Below are 19,038 nucleotides of genomic sequence, written 5' to 3'. Positions count from 1 at the left end.
CTTATTCACTATACTATGATGATTCTCATCTATACATATATTTATATTTTGTAAACCAAACGCTCATGGCTCCATAGATTGTTTGCTTATTGTGCATTTCACTAGAGGATGCCACATAAATCTTTTCCACCCATGAATACTATATTCATAATCAACAAAATTCAATTGGAAGATCTTTCAAAATCCTGTGTGGTTATCCCAAATAATGATATACCAAATAATTAGTAGGGTTTTTTGGATGCATCTTTGAGGGTCATATTAATGGTAGCAAAGTCACATGGCCAAGCAATTGGTTGGGACTGTCCAAATTGTACGCTAACCTACGGACCTCCTCTCTCACTATCCATTCAAAAAGAAAGCTCCACTATGGGCCATTTAGAGGGTCACCACCAATTTAATGTCTAGACACTATCTATTAAGAAAGCTTTGGATTTGACTAGTTGATCTATCATTCATTCAGGGTACCATGAAAGCACTTATTTCCTCCTACCATCTGCTTCTCTATGATAAATCCTTAGCATATTTTCTTGTGTTCTCTATGTGCAAATCCATGTTTTATATGTCTAAGGCCATTTATAAAGAAGGCTCAACAATGGACCACTTCCCAATTGAAGATAATGTGGGTACTTTTGTACGTTAAAACCTCCAGGGTGAAAAAACAAAAAGAAAATCATTGACTTCTTCTTCTTCTTCTTCATATTGATGTGAATGTTTTCACTTTCCGTAAAAATTGAGATTGAGTTTTACCTTCAGCCATCTAGTTTCATTGACCTGGGCAAAGATCTTGTCACCAGCTTTCTTGTCTTTTCTATTTATTTATTTATTGTTTTTACCTCAAACCATCCTTCGTATTGCCCATCAAATCAAGAAGACTACAACGCCAGCCTTTTTCCATCTGGCTTGACACGGTTGCTAAATCTAAATAATACCGTGTTTTCAACACTGTAATACTAATAATACTCACATCAAAAATATTTGGATAGGATTTGCTTTGTGATCCATTCTTCTCACACCATGTTTGTGATTGTGAGAGGGAAAGGCAATACAGTACCTTACCCAATAATTTCTTCCCCACAAACATTAAAATAAGAGGTCTCTTTGGGTTAAAACTTGAACGAGCCTTGTTACTGACCGAATTAGTTTCACCTACCACAAACAATGTGATTGCTCGAGCTACTTCACCATCACTGATCTAAATATAAGCATATTCCATATATCAGTTCTTTTCTAGCTCCAAGAATATCAAATAATAGCACCAGTTACATGCTTCCAGCACCTATGATCCTCCCTCCCATCCAATCAAATACAACCTTAATTTGTTCAAATTGCCTTCTATACTCCCAAAATGTAGAGATCAATAAGTGACAAGTAAAGAGTGCAATGTTATGAGGAAAATGGTATTGCTGCATTATTAAAGTTCCTAATCCTATCATGTTAACAATTAGAAATAAAAACAATTATTTAGCATAAATCCAAGAACCACAAAGAATAATATACACGACTACAACAAATCCCAAATCTTTATGACTTTATGCAAAAAATATAATCAGGCACTAGTTTGCAGCAGATATCGACAATTTGCAAATGATATCAGTTGAGTCTATGGGCAGCAAGAACTATAAAGAACATATAGTGAAGTTCATCATCTGTTATTGACAAATCAACCTCATAGTGGAAAACAGTGCCACGTACATTGGATTTCAATACGAATTGTCAAATACAACAATTCAATCATAAAGTTCATCTATTGCTTCTATAATCCAAATCATTTTGGTCCAAAATTGATGATGTAAAATGTCCAGTGAAAAGCCAATTATTTGTCCAATAAGCATTAATTATAAAACCATGGAACAAGTGGCTCAGACTATCGACAAAGAACAACTCTAATTCAACCCAAGTTAGTGATTGACATACTGAGAGTAATCCATGCCAAGTACTTTTCAAATGCTTAGCCATAAGTGCGCAAATCATGAATATTCTATTTGTTTGAGCTCTCTCATGGCACAAACTTTAATATTTTCGGATCATCACCATCTACTATTTGTCATGACTTGATTTTGTAGCTCTCAGAATCTTAAATACATTAACGGAGAACTCCATACCGGTAGGTTAACATCACTATCCATTAACCAAATTCTCCAGAGTAGTAACATCTTTCACAACTGCTTTCTCACTATATTCATTTCCACTCTTAACTCCTCAAATCTAAAATTCTATCGGAGAACAGTGTAATACACCCAAGTAGGCACGAATATTCATCTATCATTATCACATTATCATCTTAATCTGGAAATAAACAAAATGGGATAGTAAAAAAAGGTATATACCTAAAGCACTACTTACGTGGAGAAGCATTGACATGATAACAACTACGCGCGAGCTTAACGCATTGCAACCAGTGAAAAATCTCGGCATTAGGATCTCTTTCGATAACAACATCAGATGCAGTAATCTGCACAGTACCTCTATAGCTCGTGATCCTGCCACGAACCCTAGCTACAACTCCAATCTTGATCAATGAGGCAAAGTGAGTGGCCGTTGAGGCAATTAGTCGAACAGCTGGTGTGCTCCGGCGAGAAAAGTAAGGGGAAGTGAGCTGGTTGAGCCAGAGAATGCATGAAACGCAGCCTGTGCCGTCGTCGATTGTGAATTTCAGGAATTTGTGTGGTTTGTGCTCGCAGGAAGTGACAATACCGAGGATTTCGGCGCGTGAGAAGGACTTGTTTGCGTGAGAGAATGAGATTGGGTCTGAGGGGGAAAACGGTGGAGTTTGTGTGAGAGAGACGAGATCCAAGGCTAGGAGTTTTACGTGTATGTTTTGGAATTTTTGATCCATTTTTTGGTTAATGGCTTTTTCTTTCCTTTTTCTTAGATAAGTTCTGTTTATGGCAATAGTTGGCGGGAAAGCTTTTGATCTAGCGCTGATTACCTTATTGATCGATATAACACATTAATAAAACAAAAGGGGTGGACTGTGATCTTGTAGTAACAAAAATAGCTCTTGGTGTGGCATTCTTCGAAAGCATTATGGGATTTAGATTTCTGGATTTGCTGCAAATCTGGATTCCTGATTCTGGAGTTAACAGCCTTAGATTACCGGGAATATGGGGGGCTCAGAAGATCAATCTTGGAGGGAGGTTGATAAAGAGTGTCTACTGAATATTTTGTTGAAATCCTCATCTCCCACTATGAAGTACATGGCTTTGTTTAAAGAAGCCCAGGTCAGTGATTGGGTGGCTAAGATTTCTCATGTTTACAGGGAAGCTAATTGGTGGGCTGACAAGCTTGCTAATATTGGCCATGATCTTCCCCTTGGCTGCCACGTTTTCGAGGTTCCTCATGATGCTGTTAAGCCCATTACTTTTCAGGATAATATTGGGGTCACTATCCCCCAGATTTTATCCTTTGTAATTGTATTTAGGCTTTTCTGCTCCCTCTTTATTCAAAAAAGAAAAAAAGAAGTTTTTGGGGTTTTCAACTACTGGGTTAAAGCTTTTGTACAAGTGATGCGTACAAGGATTTTATTGATAGAAAATATAGGAAAAACAGCAGTCTTGTTCTACATAAACATTCTCAACTTAATCATATGCATCTATGGATGCTTCAACTCATCTAATTTTGAATTTAAGGATAAAGAGTTTGATTGTAGGTCAGCGCACAAGGATACAGCTGCAATATGCAGATAAATCTATAAATCACGTTCTAAAATTGATCAATTCAACAGAGAACGTTACACAGTTCAACACAAGTGCACAAGTTTCTTCCTCTTCCCAGTTGTGCAGGAGAACCTGTTATCCAACCATAGTGCGCTTTCGACCCCTTTGGCGAACTGTGATGGAAGTTTTCAGAAGAAAATTAAAAAAAATTTGAAAGAATAGAAAAGATGAACATATAGGAGAGGAAGGTTGTTACCTTGGGCTAGCTTGTTTATTGTGGATGACCATTGCTTTGAGGACTTCCTATATGCAGCAAGTATGCGATCCATCTATATAAGAAAGAATGCAGGCCATCAGACAAAGATTCAATTTTGCATCCAGTTTAAGATTTAAACACCATTTCCATTTTACACTTCCATAAATCACCTGAATAGTGCTATCAAATCACTGCTGCAGTTTCAATTGGCAGACGCAGACGAGTAAAAAACAAAAAATAACACCCCTCCTTCATTCACAATATATACTAAAATTTAATTCTGCGTGCATATCAATCAGCAATCTAACAGAGCACAAGTGAAAATAGAGATGTTAGACTTACTACATTCCCACATGAGGAGTGCATAGAAAGCAAGGCTCGTTCAAGTACATACAAATCGACTGCCTTGTCTTCAGGAAGGGTCGATGTAAAGCTCAAACCAAAATCAATAAGAACCTAAAAGGGAAGATATATTCTAGTTATGATGCCAACATAAAAAGAAAGTAACAAAAGAAAGGTAAAAATGTCACAGAGAAACTCACCAATTGATTACTAGCATCGCGGATGAGCATATTTGAAGTGGTTAAATCACCATGAATGAGTCCCCCATCATGTAGTTTTGCAACTGCATCACCAATCTGAGTTGCAATATCATCCAAACGTTCTTCTTGGACAACACCGAGTAACCCGAATTCAAGAAGAATATCTTTGACGGCACGGCCCTCAACAAACTCAAAATTGAGGGTCTGCAATAAAGGATCAACAGCATACAGTACAGGAGTAGATACCCCAAGTCGTCTAGCCTTTGTCATGCACCTTGCTTCCTGAGCTCCCAGTCCCAGGTCACATAACAAACATCATCAAATTTTTCAGGTAGAAGAAAAAAGCAAGGAAACCCACCAATACTAAGATATAACTCACAGCATTTAAGCGTTTGAGAGTAAGTTTAGAGTCCAAAGATGGGTGCCTATACTTCTTTGAGAAGCGTTCCTTTACAATTGACTTCCTCCCAACGAAACTTGACTCAAACACTCTCTGAAAGAGAAAGAATTGCTTTTAAGTTATTAATTTAATTTACCCAAAGCAAACATTGTAAAGAAACTTACAGCTTCAGCGCCTTGCTTTATGAGAATAAGAGAGCCATCTTTGACATCTGAATCAATCTCCATATTTGCACAATTCGGCCGCTCTATCAGATAACTCGGAAAGCTAAAAAACCCTTTTCCTCCTTCTTCCAATTTTGTTGGCGACAACGACGGCGTTTAAGCGTCTACTTTTATTCTTCTTTTCCCCTATATTTTACCTCGTTGGTCGGGAGGGTGGGTGTTTTTGTAAATGCGGTCAATAAAAATAATAAGTTTATAACGGCGACGTTTTAAGGCCTTTCACTTTCAGAGAAGAAATCCTAGACCGTCGCTTAATATCCAAAAAGTGGCTAATTGAATCCTCTTTTTTGTTTAGGGTTCAGAGTAATAAAATCGGATGCCATGAAGAGGACAATGCCATGGAATGATCAGGATAATTCTTCATCCTCTGATGAATCTTCATCGTCTGACGAATCCAAGGATAAGAAACCTCAAGGTATTATTCAATTCAATTGCTCTTTTAGAATTATATTTATAATTAAATTACTATCGACCTAATGATTTTATTATATAGGCAAGTTTGGAAAGCGTAAGAGTGGTGCTATAGACTTTGATGCATTGAGGAAACACGGCTACAAAGGAGGACTATCAGTCCTAAATGTGCCTCCGCCGAAAGATGACACGCCGCAAGACTGGACTTGGTCTACTGGCAAAGATCGCCGGGAGGTTGAAGAGTCTATTGAAGAGCGACAGAGAACTAGAGCTGCGTTAGCTGAGGGGGAGCTACTTGCGAATGCGAAAACAACCAGAGAGAAGAAAAGCTTATCCTTCTCTCAGAAGGAGAAGAGGAAGCGAGACCTGGGTCAGGCTAGTAGAGGCAAGAATTACGTTGAAGAAGAGAAGAGATTGCTGAGGGAAAGTGGTATTTACTCTAGTTTTGATTCTTGATAGCTCATAAATAACAGCAGAACCTCCTTTATGAATAACCTTAACTTTTAATTTCTTTTTCTTTTTTTTTTTAAATCCGTCTTAGAAGATTTACCAGAACATAAACTCCGTCATAAAAATATATCTATTTTCCTTTAACAAATTTTTTAAAATCATGTCAATATACTTTATTAATTAACTTTTTATTAGAAATGAGTAAAAAATAAATTTAAAACATAGCTCAAGTTAAAATACGAGCCAACTGGCAAACCAAACAAATGATTTTCTTTTATATGAGAATAGTAATAAGATCAATTTGAGTAGTTTGATTCCAGGAGTTCTATTACCGGAAGAAAAAACATAAAAATGTGAAAAAATACCATAGAGTTGGCATTTCAGTGGGGAAAACCTAAATCAAAGTAAACAGTAGACAAGGCTCGCAATAGTAATCCTCACAACTAATCCTGTAAGCAAGTGATATTCCCGCCTTATACATAGTTTATGGTATCCTCTCCACGTTGCAGCTTAAAGCAAAAATTATACGCCAGTTTCAGCAGCTTTGGATTCTGCCGGCGTGAAATGAGGCATTTGCTACAATGGCATATCAGGAGATCTATTGGACAGAGTCCTGTAAATAGCTCTGATAGTATTTGGGGTTGTTCTACAACAACCTCCTACCAGTGAAGCCCCAACCTCGCACCATTTATTTACATATGACACAAAATCTTCATCTGTTACCCCAGTATTTTGCTGCAACATCAACGAATTTTACTGTTAGTTTTGCACATCAAGAAATTAGACCTCCAGCTGTGGAGCTGTGAGACTACATTACAGATGAAAAAGCACGAGAAATATGCAAAGTAAATCCACATATTGCTTGAATACGTTATTTCAATATTCCTTTAATGATTCACAGAGAAAATACTTATAATATAAACAACTGCAATTGTTCGCTACTACTTTATGAGGCGTTTTGAAGAGAAGAAAGATAAAAAAGGACTGATTTTCTAATAACTAATATAAAAGAACAATTTAGAGGTCATTTTCTAAAACAACCAAACAGAATGAGCTTACCACCCACTCCTTGCGATCAGCATCATAACTCTCCCCACTGTTTGGATAAATAAGTATTGGTTTGGAGGTCACCTGAAGAAATTATTCAATAAAATATTAAGTCTCTCAACAAGTAAATTCTCTAACAAATACTGAAATTCTGTAGCAAATAAGAAGTACTTATTTCCAAAATGCTTATAAATATAAGAGAAGATGCAAACTACTCTTTGCTTTCGTATACAAACAGGCACAGAAAAAGGTTTTTCACATAACATAGGACGTGCAGTCTGTAATTGGCATCGAAACAGCATAATTGCTGTCATTACAGGAAAACAACCAACTTATCATAACCCTCACTAAATGTATCACCAGATGACTTTCTAATCCAAGATGTACACATTGGCAGTCTTAGTCGTTGCATCATAATAATTATTTAAAGATAGAACAAATAAAAAAAGAAACAACTTACTTTTGCTTAAGAAATCCATCTGTCTATAAATTTCTTTGGATTTTAAGCAAATTTTGCCAAAATAATTTGGTAATTAATAAATGTTCAAAGAACATTTTGGGAAATAGGCTAGTGGTAATAGATTGAACAAGAAAAAAATTTATGGAGCACGACAGTAGAAGTGGAAATCTAGCTCTTCCTCAGTTTTGGTTTTAGTAAATGCCTCTAATTTTTATATCTCATCTCTTGAAACAAGTCATGAACTCCTGAATACTGAACAGCAAACGAACATGTAATGGACTAAATATTAAACACCAAAATTTGGGTGCTAAAGTTAAGAAAATGTGAAATATTATCTATAAAAAATTGAAAGCAAGAACTGGTACCTTCTTGATAGATAAAATCAGTCCATGAATAAAGCTAGGAGGTGTGCAATTGATTCCCACAGCAATGACTTTCCTACATGATTCAGCAATTGAGGCGCATTCAAGCAAAGAATCACCGCTAACCACGTTGATACCATCTTTAGAGTTAAAAGAGAACCATGCAGGAACCTTTATGTCTTCCTCCTCTAAAAGCTCAGCATATGCCTACATGGAAATAATAGACGATTAGAAATAAGCACCAAACAGAACATAACACCATTGAGCCACTTTTTTATTCTAGAAACTCCTTAATATGTTAACTACATGTTCTACAATCCATGCTTTAACTTATTAGAGCACGGAATTTCATAATAGAGAAATTTCAGAGTACGCATAGGATTAGGGATCATCCACCAATGATATAAATCAAGTACCTATGCTAATCCTGAATCTGGAAGGCCTGAAGAGGCCAGAAGTAAAAGGAGTGAGGAGAGCAAAAATGGGAAGGGAATTGAATTTTTCTCTTGTTTAAATTGGAAGATAAAATGCAGGAAATATAAATTTGAACAGAGAACTGACTTACCATTATCCCACAAAATCCCTTCTGCCAAATCAGAAAGAATGAGGAGAGAGAATTACCTCACAGGCTGCAATGTCTACTTAAATTATCTTTTATTAACTCCATGCACATGATCCATTAGGTAAATCTACTGATAAAAAAAGCTCCTACTCCTTTTGATCTTTCCAGAGACAAGTTATTACAAAATGCTAACATGGGCTTTTGTTTTTTTTTTTTTGTTTCAACACACAGATATAGTTCACTCCTCGATTAAGCTTCATATGATTCTGTGCTTTGCCTACGATCTGTAGTCTAATAGGAATAATGAACAAATTTTACTTTTAATCCAACTCAAACCAGAAAAAAATGTTTTTACCCCAGTTTCTCTTCCTCCCATTTTTACGCAAACCAAACAAAAAAGCAAGGTATAATCTCTTCCTTTCACTTTCTGCCCCTATCCCCCATATTTGCTCTCGCCTCCTTATGTCCCCAAATAGTTTTTCCCAATAAAAGAGTCAATTCCTTTTATCCTTTAAGAAACAAAATTTACAATGTTATATTATCAAAAGGGTCAAGTTAATACCTGAGCTTCTACCCTATTTGGAACTGTTTCAAATGCTATGAGGTCAGCACCTGCTTCTGCCAATACCTGAACCCTTCTGCGATGAAAATCTTTCAATGTGCCCAGGGTAACAGCCTCACCATAGTCTCCACTGAAAAGGAGTGATACAGTAAGTATAAGTTAAAATTTTGTTTCTAGAAAAGATATGCTCAACCAGTTTGCTAAAAACAAACTTGATTTGGGTTGTTTGCTTGTGCTAGAAACTCAGAATGCAAAGATCAAAATTAAATGCAAAGAGGATAAATAGAGAAAAAGCTATGCTCAACCAGTTTGATACAATCAAACTTAATTTGGGTTGTTTGCTTGTGTCAAAAACTTAGAGAAAAAATGGAAAGAGGGGAAAAGAGAAACAGACTGTGTGATCCATGACATGCCAACACATGTTAGGAGTTGTATGGGTTTCAAACATGAAACGAACTGTTCATATTCTTCAAAACTACATACATGACCGTGTTATCAGACACGAAGTGTCCTGACAATAAAGCAGCATAAACACTTGTAGAATAAAATATTCATGTAATAGAAAAGCTATGACTCCTAATTGGTACATGATGCAAGTGATATCAATAGTAATGCAGCTTATCAAATGTCTTAAACAACATGTTAACTCACCTGTACTCAGATCCATCAGCCAAATACGCTCCATAGCTGCCAACAGAAGCTGCAACTAAAATAGGCCGCTTTTTCAAAACCCTGCCGTCATTATTATCATCACAAGCTCCTGCTAGGCATTTGTCATGATAAACCTCTCTTGCCTCACAGGCAATTTCCACACTTTTTTTAAGCAAGGCTTCACTTTCTGCACTAGAGAAACCTTTTGCTTCAAATCCCTGAATGGTGGCCTGCACAAATTGAAATAAACTGAATGTTAGTTTCACACACATGCATGTAGACAGAGCAGATCATTAATAATACCTGATAAGAAGCTGTGATAATAATATCAGCACCAGCTTCAAGATAGTCAAGGTGCACCTGCCCAGTTTTGAAAATCAGCTAATAATAGTCTTTTTTATTATAAATTAAATACTTGATAAGCTAAAAGCAAAAGAGATAACAATATAGAGGATAACACATGCAGTAATCATCCCAGAAATCTGGGGAAGCTTTGATAGCAAGTCAAGCTTATTCATCCTTTAGGAGCAACAAGAACAGCTACTAGCTCAACAGGTAACCTCTTATCGGCAGGAGGTAGTTGCTCCTAGTTCTAGTCATACCTCTAGTTTGACCTCTTACTGATTCTAGTCCCCACCAGCTTTCCCTAAACCTTAAAAAATGGGGCTAAACTGGACCTCTTTCTACCAATAATCCCATAATGAAGCTCAACAATCCAACTTCTCCCATAGTAAGACCTAACTGGTTTACAATAAAAAGATAATACTATTAGCATTCTAAAGGGTATATTGCATAATCAAATTGAATGTGTTACTAATTAACAAAAGATGGTTTCAGTTCCTAACAGAGTATTGTATTTGATTTTACACAATTGCACTATAAAAATTGAAGATCATACAATAAAGTCGGTACCTCTAATATGATTAAGGCACTAGCCATAAATTGGCACATTTAGGCAGAAACAGGGATACCAACATGACCCTCTAAAGTAGGTTCAAATTTCAAAATGATGTTAAATTAATTATTTACCTTCAGGGTTAGCATATTAGGTTTAGATATTAGAAGCTCGTTTAAAACTCACCAATTCTATAACTGACAGAATATGCTCAGTATACATGTGTGAAAGGGTGCAAGCTCATATAGGTCATGCTCGTTTGTTCCATGGATATACTTCTTTCGGGACCGTAAAATTTAAAAAAAAAAAAAGAACATGGATAAGCTTTGTCAAACAATACTTATAATACCAAGTTCAACTTGACATGGGGTTTCTGAGCAACTTATGATTCTTTATGATTTATTGAATACTGAGATGAATTTCTTTCTACACAATTTAATTCATCAAAACCATCTAAGTTACAGTTTTTATGCACCAAACCAGCAGCTTTAATTTATTCGCCTATCAGCCACAGCTTTCATTACTAGAACCAACAAAATAATAGTGCTTTGGATAAACTCTGGATCATTCTAGTTTCAAAACAATGAATACACACCAAACAACGGCAAGTGGAAAGAGAGAAGATATAGAAGGGGAGGGGGGGACTCCCATATAGACCCTCTCTGCAAAACATTAATTAACCGTGTTCTGAAAAAGAAACCACAGCAGCCAAATTCAGATACTTACCACTATTTTTCCGATTCTAACCTTTACATGAGTTATACTATATTATTTCCGTGGAAAGACAGAGAACTTTAACAACAAAAACAAACAAATGTTTGTAGTTGGTTTAAGATAGACAATCCCATACATTCAATACAAGGTAAGAGAAAGAAGGACCACAGTGATAATGCATGATATGGGGGTCCATATCTGCACACGATCAAAAATCACTGCCCCATCTCTGTTTAGATGTATGAGTAAAAGCTTCCAGTACCCAGTCATAGAAACACAGATAATTACAAATTTAACAACAGCACCTCTCTCTCTCTCTCTCTCTCTCTCTCTCTCTCTCTTCTGTGGCAATAAATAAATAAAACAAAGATCTAATCTCTAAAAGCAACACTTATTTTTTTCTTCTTTTTTCCTATTGGAAGTTTTTAATCAAATCTAAAACCAGAAATCTAACCAATTAAAGCATAATACGAACACAAAACAGATGCATGCATTTTCGATAGATAGATATGAAGCGAGAGAAGCAGTACCATACGGATAAGGTGAGGAGAAGTGAGAAGACACTTGGCACTCCAGAGTGGATCATTGAGGTCAGCGCCGTGTCGTTCAAGTTCCGTCGCTAGACCACCGTCGATGACGGCTACACCGCCAGACTGCTTCAGGAAATCCGTCATCAACGACGAGGGATTGGCGCCAGAAGAATGCCTCATTTGCAAATTGTTCCGGACCTACAGCAAGCTTGGAGAATTTTAGTGATATTACTTTTGTTGTTTGGTACTCTGGTTGCTGGTGTAGAACAACTGCAAAATGCAAACTCTTTTAGCACATAAAAATGTTAGACACGATTTTGTCACAGTTTATTTGCTATTGCTATCTATAAATAGGGGAAAGTATGAGATTTTCACTGTGCTGTTTAACCTTCTACTCAAAAGACTAGTTTTTTTTTGTCACGTTTTACTATTTGAGAATTAATAATTTATATATAATTTATTAATATTATTAATTCAATAGTTGGTAGTCATTTATTTTGTGTCGGTTGCTTATAATTCTACCACTAATTATTTTTTACCAATTTAGTTTTTATTTAAAACTAATCATGTTAGTAAATTTAAGAAAAATTCAGAATCTCGCAACTTAGATTTTTTAATTTTAATTAATTTTAAATAAGTTAATAACACTAAATAATTTTTTATTTTGTTATTTATAAAACTCAATTAATAAAATTATTAACGATATTAATGAATTTATGTATAAATTATTACGGAATGTTATTTTCATTGTTCTCATGATACTAACACTCTCTTAAAAATATAACATATCATCGAAAAGAACTTTTCAGTTTTTGTAAATATATAACGAGACCGCCATGCTTGAATACTTACAAATCTTGATTTTCTATCACATATAAATTTTAATATGTTAGCAATGCTTTCTCCTAAACTTTTTTACATTCTTTTCATACTTGATCCACAATCATTTGTTATTTTATTTAATATATATAATATTAGTTATTAATAAGAGAGAAAGAAGATTAAATTAAATTTTTATTATTATCTAATAATAATAAAATATAAAATTTTATTAAAAATAATAAATGAGGTAAACAAATTATAAAAGAGTGTCAAAAAAATGTGTTCAGAAGAAACCACTGGTAATGGTAGCATTCCTTAACATTATTTCTTAAAATTATTTCTTTTAAGTTTGTATATTGTTTTAATAAGCATCTCATTATTTTTTTTTTTAAAATAAGATTAATTACAGTAGACGTATGGTTTCTTCAAAGTTTACTCGACTCATCAAGTATGGGTTGCAAGATTAAAGGGAAAAGAATGGGGTAATTTGCTCAGCTGGTGCCAATTCTTGACACTATATATTAATTTGATATCAAGACTTTAATTTGAATTAATTTGGTACCAAGCGTACGTAAAAGTATATCAATTTAGTTTAAATGTCCAATTTCCGACAACCGGTGATGATGTGGCATGTTGAGTAGGTATATTCCGGTTGTTTTGCCCTCTCAGCTTGTGTCACGTCAATTAATAAACCCGAGTCAGCAAAATACCCAAATTAAATCCCAAATCCCTAATTATTCTCCTAATTTCCCCTAAATCAACCCTAATTCTTCCAGCAGCATTGCCTCTGCACTTTCTGTTAACATCTCCTGTTAGTTCCTTTTACTTCAATGAATATTACCCTAGAGAACAAGATGCGTTATTGCAGCTGAGTGAATTTCATGACTTCCTTTTTCAATTTGCACAGTAATTGGACCAGACCTCCTTGTATTGGAAATTTAAGCAGATAGTTTGGGGTTGTTTGTTCCGATTGGCACGTCACTCACCTTGTCCTTGAAGGGATCCAGCTCTCGGGTTCTCTTCCCCCTGCATTCTTATGCCACATTACTTTTCTGACCACACTCAGCTTTACAAACAATTCTATCTTTAGACCTCTTCCTAATCTCACCAATCTTGCTCACTTGCAATCTAGTTTGCTTTCCTACAATCGATTTGCGGGTTCAATCCCTTCTGACTACATCGAATTGCCAAGTCTTCAACAGTTAGAGCTTCAACAGAATTATTTGCAGGGTCAAATTCCCTCCAAGGTTCAATTCCTGAAACAGATGTTCTTTGAAGGTTCCCAGAGACTTCCTTCAGTAACTTGGATGCTTGTGGCTTTCTATTAAAACTCTGCCCAGTTCCACCTCCTCCACCTGCCATTTTGCCACCTCCGCCTATAATTCCACCCAAGGATAGGAAAAACAAACTTCCAATTTAAAGCATTGTATCAATTGCGGTGGCAGCTGCCTTGATTCCCTTCCTGCTTGCCTTTATTTGCTTTTGCTGCTACAAATAGATGCACAACAGGAATATACCTGTATTTGACTTGAATGATTTTCTAAGGTCATCAATAGAAGTGTTAGGGAAGGGGAAATTTGGCACTACCTACAAATCAAACCTGGAATCCAATGCTGTCATTGTTGTTAAAAGAGTCAAGAATATGAATTGCTTGAGCAAGAAAGAACTTATCCAGCAGATGCAGCTGCTGGGAAAACTAAGGCATGAAGAGAGGGGAATAGAATTAGGGTTGATTTAGGAGAAATTAAGAGAATAATTACGGGAATTGGAATTTAATTTGAAAATTTTGCCGATTCAGATTCATTAATTGACGTGGCACATGCCGAGGGGGCAAAACAACCGGAATATACCTACTCAGCATGCCACGTCACCACCGATTGTCGAAAATTAGACATTTGAACTAAATTGATATACTTTTACGTATGTTTGGTACTAAATTAATTCAAATTAAAGTTTTAGTATCAAATTGATACATAGTACCAAGGATTGATACCAGTTGGGCAAATTACTCGAATAGAATGCTTTCTTAAAACTCAAAAATAATATTCAAGTCAGATCAACACCAACAAACCTGGAACACGCATATTTTAAATAAATCAATTATTTTGAAAATTATTTAAATTTGTTCATTTGGAGTTAATTTTTGTAATTCTACATGCACAAAGAATTTGTTAACTGTATGTATTTTCATTAACAAAATAATGTTTCTGTCAAAAGAAACAGAATAAAATAATTTTATCTTCTGCAGGAAATGGAAATACGACTCAGTTATAAATAAGCACACAGTGGTGATAAATTGAAGACAGACATAAATTTAGAGCCACGTCTAATTAAAATAACAATTAGGGCTAATGATTATCATTAGGCGCAGTTCTCAGTGGATTGGCTTGCTTAAGCCTAATCCTATCTTTGTTGCCGACAGGAATTTCACTCTGTAAAACTGCAATTTTCCACAAAAAGCATATCCTCTTGAAGTGCAGCACAGGAGTATATGTGACACCACTTCTGTTGATGGCTAATGCCATACATTTCTTGAAATTCTTATAAATTATGATCACCATAGCTTCAGTGAGCTCTTCTACAGAATATAGGCCTATCGTAAATTTCATCTCTATTACGAATGTTTTACAATAATAGATATGCAAGTCCAATTTTCCATTTTTCAAGAATTTTGTGCAGCAATATTAATTACAAGAATCAAATCTTAACCTTCCATATTCTTAATCTTGCAAGAACTTAACTACAACCTGGAATCCCTGTTACCTTCCCAATTTATATGCTCATCTGCTACAGAAACTGGTGATCTAGTCATCCAAAGACCTGCTGTTTTCCAGCAATGAACTGCTAAAATCTGCTACAGTACTCTGCAAGTATATACGAAGAATTTAAAGTGAGGAGTCATGGACCGCGAACAGGAGTGAAACAGAAACAGCCAGTAGATTGCCCTTCAGGAATCATGCCACCTCCTTTGCTTGTATCTATTGCTTCTAGCAGCCTCACTACCTCATCCATCTCAGGGCGTTTGTCTGGGTTTGCATCCCAGCATTTTCTCATTATGCTTGCCACTGAATTTGGGCAACATCTAGGGATTTCAGGCCGCAAATTCTGTCAAAATTCGTAATAGTTTTTATTATGATTGTCATCAAGGTGGTGCTAAAACTGGAACCGGGAAGACAGACCATGCTTTGAAGAATGAGATGGAACATAGGATAGAATGTATTGAAATACGATCAATTAGTTTAAATCATTTCATTGTGGTCTGCAATGGTTTACCCAACATGTACCAAGAGTCGCTAGTCTTGCACAACCAATTAGTTTTAATTCTAACCTGGTAGTCTGGTTGCTGCTTCTAAGATGAAACATTTTGAAAGAAAAAGAAACTATACATGCAATAAGAAGTCAATTCATAATATTTGCCGCTACGACCATCATCAATTATCAAATCATACAGCTGCAATTATCTAGTTATGCAAGTTAGCCTTTGGCTTCACCAATTTCAAATCCTCATCTCTAGGAAGGCAGAAATTTATTACTACATAAGGAACCATAATATATATTATTTATAAGAAATAATTGATGAAGTAAAGAATTTAATAAGCATGCTTGAAGTTTGAGGCATCTTAAAGTATAAGCAGTAAACTAAGCAATTATCTAAACCTGCAACTTTGGAGATCAAAATAAATACAACAACAAACCTGTCGAACTACTTGAGATGAAACTTCAGCAAAACTGAGATCTGGATAGGGCATGTCACAGCAATAAATCTCCCACAAGCATATACCGAAGCTATACACATCACATTTCCTATTATAAGGCTTACCATCAAGGACCTGAACAAGTTACTTTCTTAGTCTTTTATGCATATTTCAGATGAAATCGGAAATTGTAGCCAAAGAATGAAAGAACATGTAGGTACCTCTGGTGCCATGTACCCTAGAGTGCCAGTTTCTCCTGTCATGTCCCTTGGGTTCTGAGCCTCAACTCGGGCAACACCAAAATCAGCTATTTTAAGAGTTCTATGAGCATCTAACAACATATTTTCTGTCTTAACATCACGATGTACAATCTTTTTAGAATGAAGGTAGCTCAAACTGCAAAAGTGGTCAAACAAGATAAAATATATTAATTACGCGAGAAATACAGGCTACCTCATCAAAAAATTTGTACTTACCCCCTTGAAAGGTCCAAAGCAAGCTGAATCACAATCTTAAAGGCAAGTTTCTTTCTTCTATTTCTGATTAAAAATTTCTTTAACGTCCCACCTGGAAGGTACTCAAGAACAACACAGCATGCCCTGGAAGGATGAGAGTCATAACTTCCATTCATTGGGTTTTGGGAAGGAATTTTAAGATTGGAAGTTCCCATTGAAGCTCCAACAAACTGCAGTAGATAATTTTAGTTATAACCTAAATACTAATAAATAATGGCAATATGTCAACAAAGAGTGTAAGTTAAGTCATGAATCCAAATAATACAACAAATGAAGATAATACTAGTGGAATAGGATTCAAGATAGCTGAGTGTTCAAACAGTTAGCCATACATTGAAGGATTTTTGAAATGCAATCAGAATAGTGAACTAATTAACCCACATATTTTACCTTTGTAACATTTGGATGGTCAAGTTTATGCCAAACAGCAACCTCTTGCCGGAATGATGCCCGAATAGTAGCAATTTCAGCAGCAGTGGCAATGCCATCCTCCCCCCAATTCAATATCTTCACTATAATGTTTGAGAATAAGACTTGGTCATGAGTATATCTCTAAGAAAAAAAAGTACTTATTATATATTGTTTTAGAGGTCCTGTAGAATGGGTGGTAAAGTAGTTAGTATACAATTGACACAACCGTCATAATTTTACACATTGGCACAGATTTAAGAATCAAAAACTATGGGTGGTCATTGCAGTGAGGAATGAAAGTAAGCTGGGGAAAGTTTAAAGAAGAAGCTCTGGTTGTAAAACAAGAAATGCATATACAATAGCAAATTTTGATTCAGCAGACTAGAATCAAGATTATTATTCTTGATGGCAAAAAAAGATTATATTAAGGAATTATAAAGCAGCTTTACATATATCAGGTAGAAGTTTGAGCAACTATAGCAAATTTGTTTGACAAAAACTATCATCTTTGGTATGTAATGAAAGACATCCATGGCAACTCCATAGAACACCTTTTTGCTTGTTATACACTTATTAGTCTTTTCTTTTCTTTTTTTGCTTCATTTTAATTACATTAGAAGTCCTTAACAGTTATACAACAGCATAAAGAAACTAATAAAATAATCACTTAAAAGACAAAATATGCCATTCTGCTTCAATAACATAAACAAGAAATGTATTCAACAGCAAGGGAATAGAACTTCTAAGTTTAAAATTGACAAATACCAAAAAGAAGCAGTAGAATGAAAGCATTACCAGCAACATCTTGGCCATCATAATTGCCTCTGTACACAATCCCATAAGTCCCTTGTGCTATAACATGCCTCATATCAAGTTTACTCAAATCAATCTCCCACTCTTCTCGTTTTGTCTGCACTTCCTCATTCCTTGACCAAGCTTTACTTAAGTGCTTCTCTAGCTGAATATCCCAGCTCTTGAAATCAATCTTATCTGCTCTAAAATACATTTCTTTATTGCTAACACTACCCGAATCTTTCACTTTTGAACTCAAGCTATTTTCTTGAGCATTAGAAGTACCATCTACTACTTCGTTGGCTGATTTTAGACCTACTCCAGCTTCCTTGCTATTGCTCGACTCCATTTTGCTTTAACTCTTCTCTAATATGAGGTTCTAACAAGTTTGACTACAGAATTAAATGCTGGGAGCAGAAAATTTTAATCTATCAGACCTCCAAAACCATGTAGAGCAAGAAAAGAAACATTTAATCAATCAATAAGCTAAAAAGAGAAAGTGGCTATTTTTTTATCAATCCAATCTCACAATTATGGTCTATGAACTTTCAGAAAATCTAAAAATTTCCTTTCCACCCGATCAAAGAAAAGAAGAAAAAATTACATTTTGCAAATGAAAAAAAAAAATCGACCAAACCCAAGAAATAGAAAAAAGAAAGTCGGTAGTAATTAAAGAAAATTAAGAGCACTCAAACAAAACCCCACATGAATTCTTTTCCTTCAAGAAAAAGGCAAAAAAAAGGTAGGGTTTTGTGGAGGAGAGGAGAAGAAACGAACCAATGGGAGAAAAGGAAGGAAAAAGGAAGAAAATGGGAGATAGACTTTTGAGAGAGAGAAGGCGCCAGGATTGTGGCCTAAAATAGCTGCGTCATTGTTTTAAAATCAAACAAGCTTCAACTCTTTTTATACCCCTTTTTAACTGACTTACCGGTCTTTTTTCTTTTTTCTTTTTTTTTTTTTTTTTTTTATGAAAAGAACTAACAAAATTGAGAAGTGCAATCATACCTTGTTAAGTATATAGTATTAATTATAATAAAAACTTTAACTAATATTTAAATATAAAATGTATGATTTTATCTAA

General features: G+C 35.3%; 5 protein-coding genes across 8 annotated transcripts; 1 reads left to right on the top strand and 4 right to left on the bottom strand.

The window, feature by feature from the left end:
- Window positions 1-1,617: 1,617 nt before the first annotated feature.
- On the bottom strand, window positions 1,618-3,370 carry LOC8275423 (CST complex subunit STN1). The gene has a single exon (XM_015722730.3). It carries the CDS (start codon window positions 2,834-2,836, stop codon window positions 2,336-2,338), a length of 501 nt encoding a protein of 166 aa, XP_015578216.1. The 5' UTR covers window positions 2,837-3,370; the 3' UTR covers window positions 1,618-2,335.
- Window positions 3,371-3,578: 208 nt separating this feature from the next.
- Window positions 3,579-5,232, bottom strand: LOC8275421 (EKC/KEOPS complex subunit TP53RK). 2 transcript variants are annotated; one of them, XR_007216680.1, is made up of 7 exons: window positions 5,019-5,232; window positions 4,834-4,947; window positions 4,455-4,736; window positions 4,255-4,368; window positions 4,083-4,161; window positions 3,913-3,985; window positions 3,665-3,829 (listed from the first exon to the last, which is right to left on the bottom strand). XR_007216680.1 is itself a non-coding variant. In XM_002524697.4 (6 exons), exons 1-6 carry the CDS (start codon window positions 5,079-5,081, stop codon window positions 3,792-3,794), a joined length of 684 nt encoding a protein of 227 aa, XP_002524743.1. In that variant the 5' UTR covers window positions 5,082-5,209; the 3' UTR covers window positions 3,579-3,791. The 2 variants fall into 2 exon arrangements, 1 of the variants encoding a protein (XP_002524743.1); XM_002524697.4 differs by lacking the exon at window positions 4,083-4,161 and having other exon boundaries at window positions 3,579-3,829; window positions 5,019-5,209.
- A 79-nt stretch (window positions 5,233-5,311) lies between these two features.
- On the top strand, window positions 5,312-5,996 carry LOC107261697. Its single transcript, XM_015722731.3, has 2 exons — window positions 5,312-5,493; window positions 5,572-5,996. Exons 1-2 carry the CDS (start codon window positions 5,400-5,402, stop codon window positions 5,943-5,945), a joined length of 468 nt encoding a protein of 155 aa, XP_015578217.1. The 5' UTR covers window positions 5,312-5,399; the 3' UTR covers window positions 5,946-5,996.
- Window positions 5,997-6,187: 191 nt separating this feature from the next.
- On the bottom strand, window positions 6,188-12,059 carry LOC8275420 (homocysteine S-methyltransferase 2). 2 transcript variants are annotated; one of them, XM_002524696.4, is made up of 7 exons: window positions 11,723-12,059; window positions 9,887-9,943; window positions 9,584-9,813; window positions 8,933-9,062; window positions 7,812-8,015; window positions 6,999-7,070; window positions 6,188-6,674 (listed from the first exon to the last, which is right to left on the bottom strand). In XM_002524696.4, exons 1-7 carry the CDS (start codon window positions 11,900-11,902, stop codon window positions 6,516-6,518), a joined length of 1,032 nt encoding a protein of 343 aa, XP_002524742.1. In that variant the 5' UTR covers window positions 11,903-12,059; the 3' UTR covers window positions 6,188-6,515. The 2 variants fall into 2 exon arrangements, with proteins under 2 accessions (XP_002524742.1, XP_048232855.1); XM_048376898.1 differs by lacking the exon at window positions 11,723-12,059 and adding an exon at window positions 10,665-10,715.
- Window positions 12,060-14,836: 2,777 nt separating this feature from the next.
- On the bottom strand, window positions 14,837-18,306 carry LOC8275417 (serine/threonine-protein kinase STY13). 2 transcript variants are annotated; one of them, XM_015722750.3, is made up of 6 exons: window positions 17,961-18,306; window positions 17,145-17,266; window positions 16,716-16,924; window positions 16,461-16,635; window positions 16,240-16,374; window positions 14,837-15,649 (listed from the first exon to the last, which is right to left on the bottom strand). In XM_015722750.3, the coding sequence occupies exons 1-6, from the start codon at window positions 18,304-18,306 to the stop codon at window positions 15,443-15,445; spliced, it is 1,194 nt and encodes a 397-aa protein (XP_015578236.1). In that variant the 3' UTR covers window positions 14,837-15,442. The 2 variants fall into 2 exon arrangements, with proteins under 2 accessions (XP_015578236.1, XP_025014134.1); XM_025158366.2 differs by having other exon boundaries at window positions 17,145-17,306; window positions 17,961-18,238.
- Window positions 18,307-19,038: the final 732 nt, after the last annotated feature.

Source organism: Ricinus communis, chromosome 1, assembly GCF_019578655.1.
Source record: "Ricinus communis isolate WT05 ecotype wild-type chromosome 1, ASM1957865v1, whole genome shotgun sequence".
NCBI lineage: Eukaryota > Viridiplantae > Streptophyta > Magnoliopsida > Malpighiales > Euphorbiaceae > Ricinus > Ricinus communis.
The sequence above is the reverse complement of the archived record's forward strand: the minus strand, read 5'-3'. Positions and strand labels throughout refer to the sequence as shown.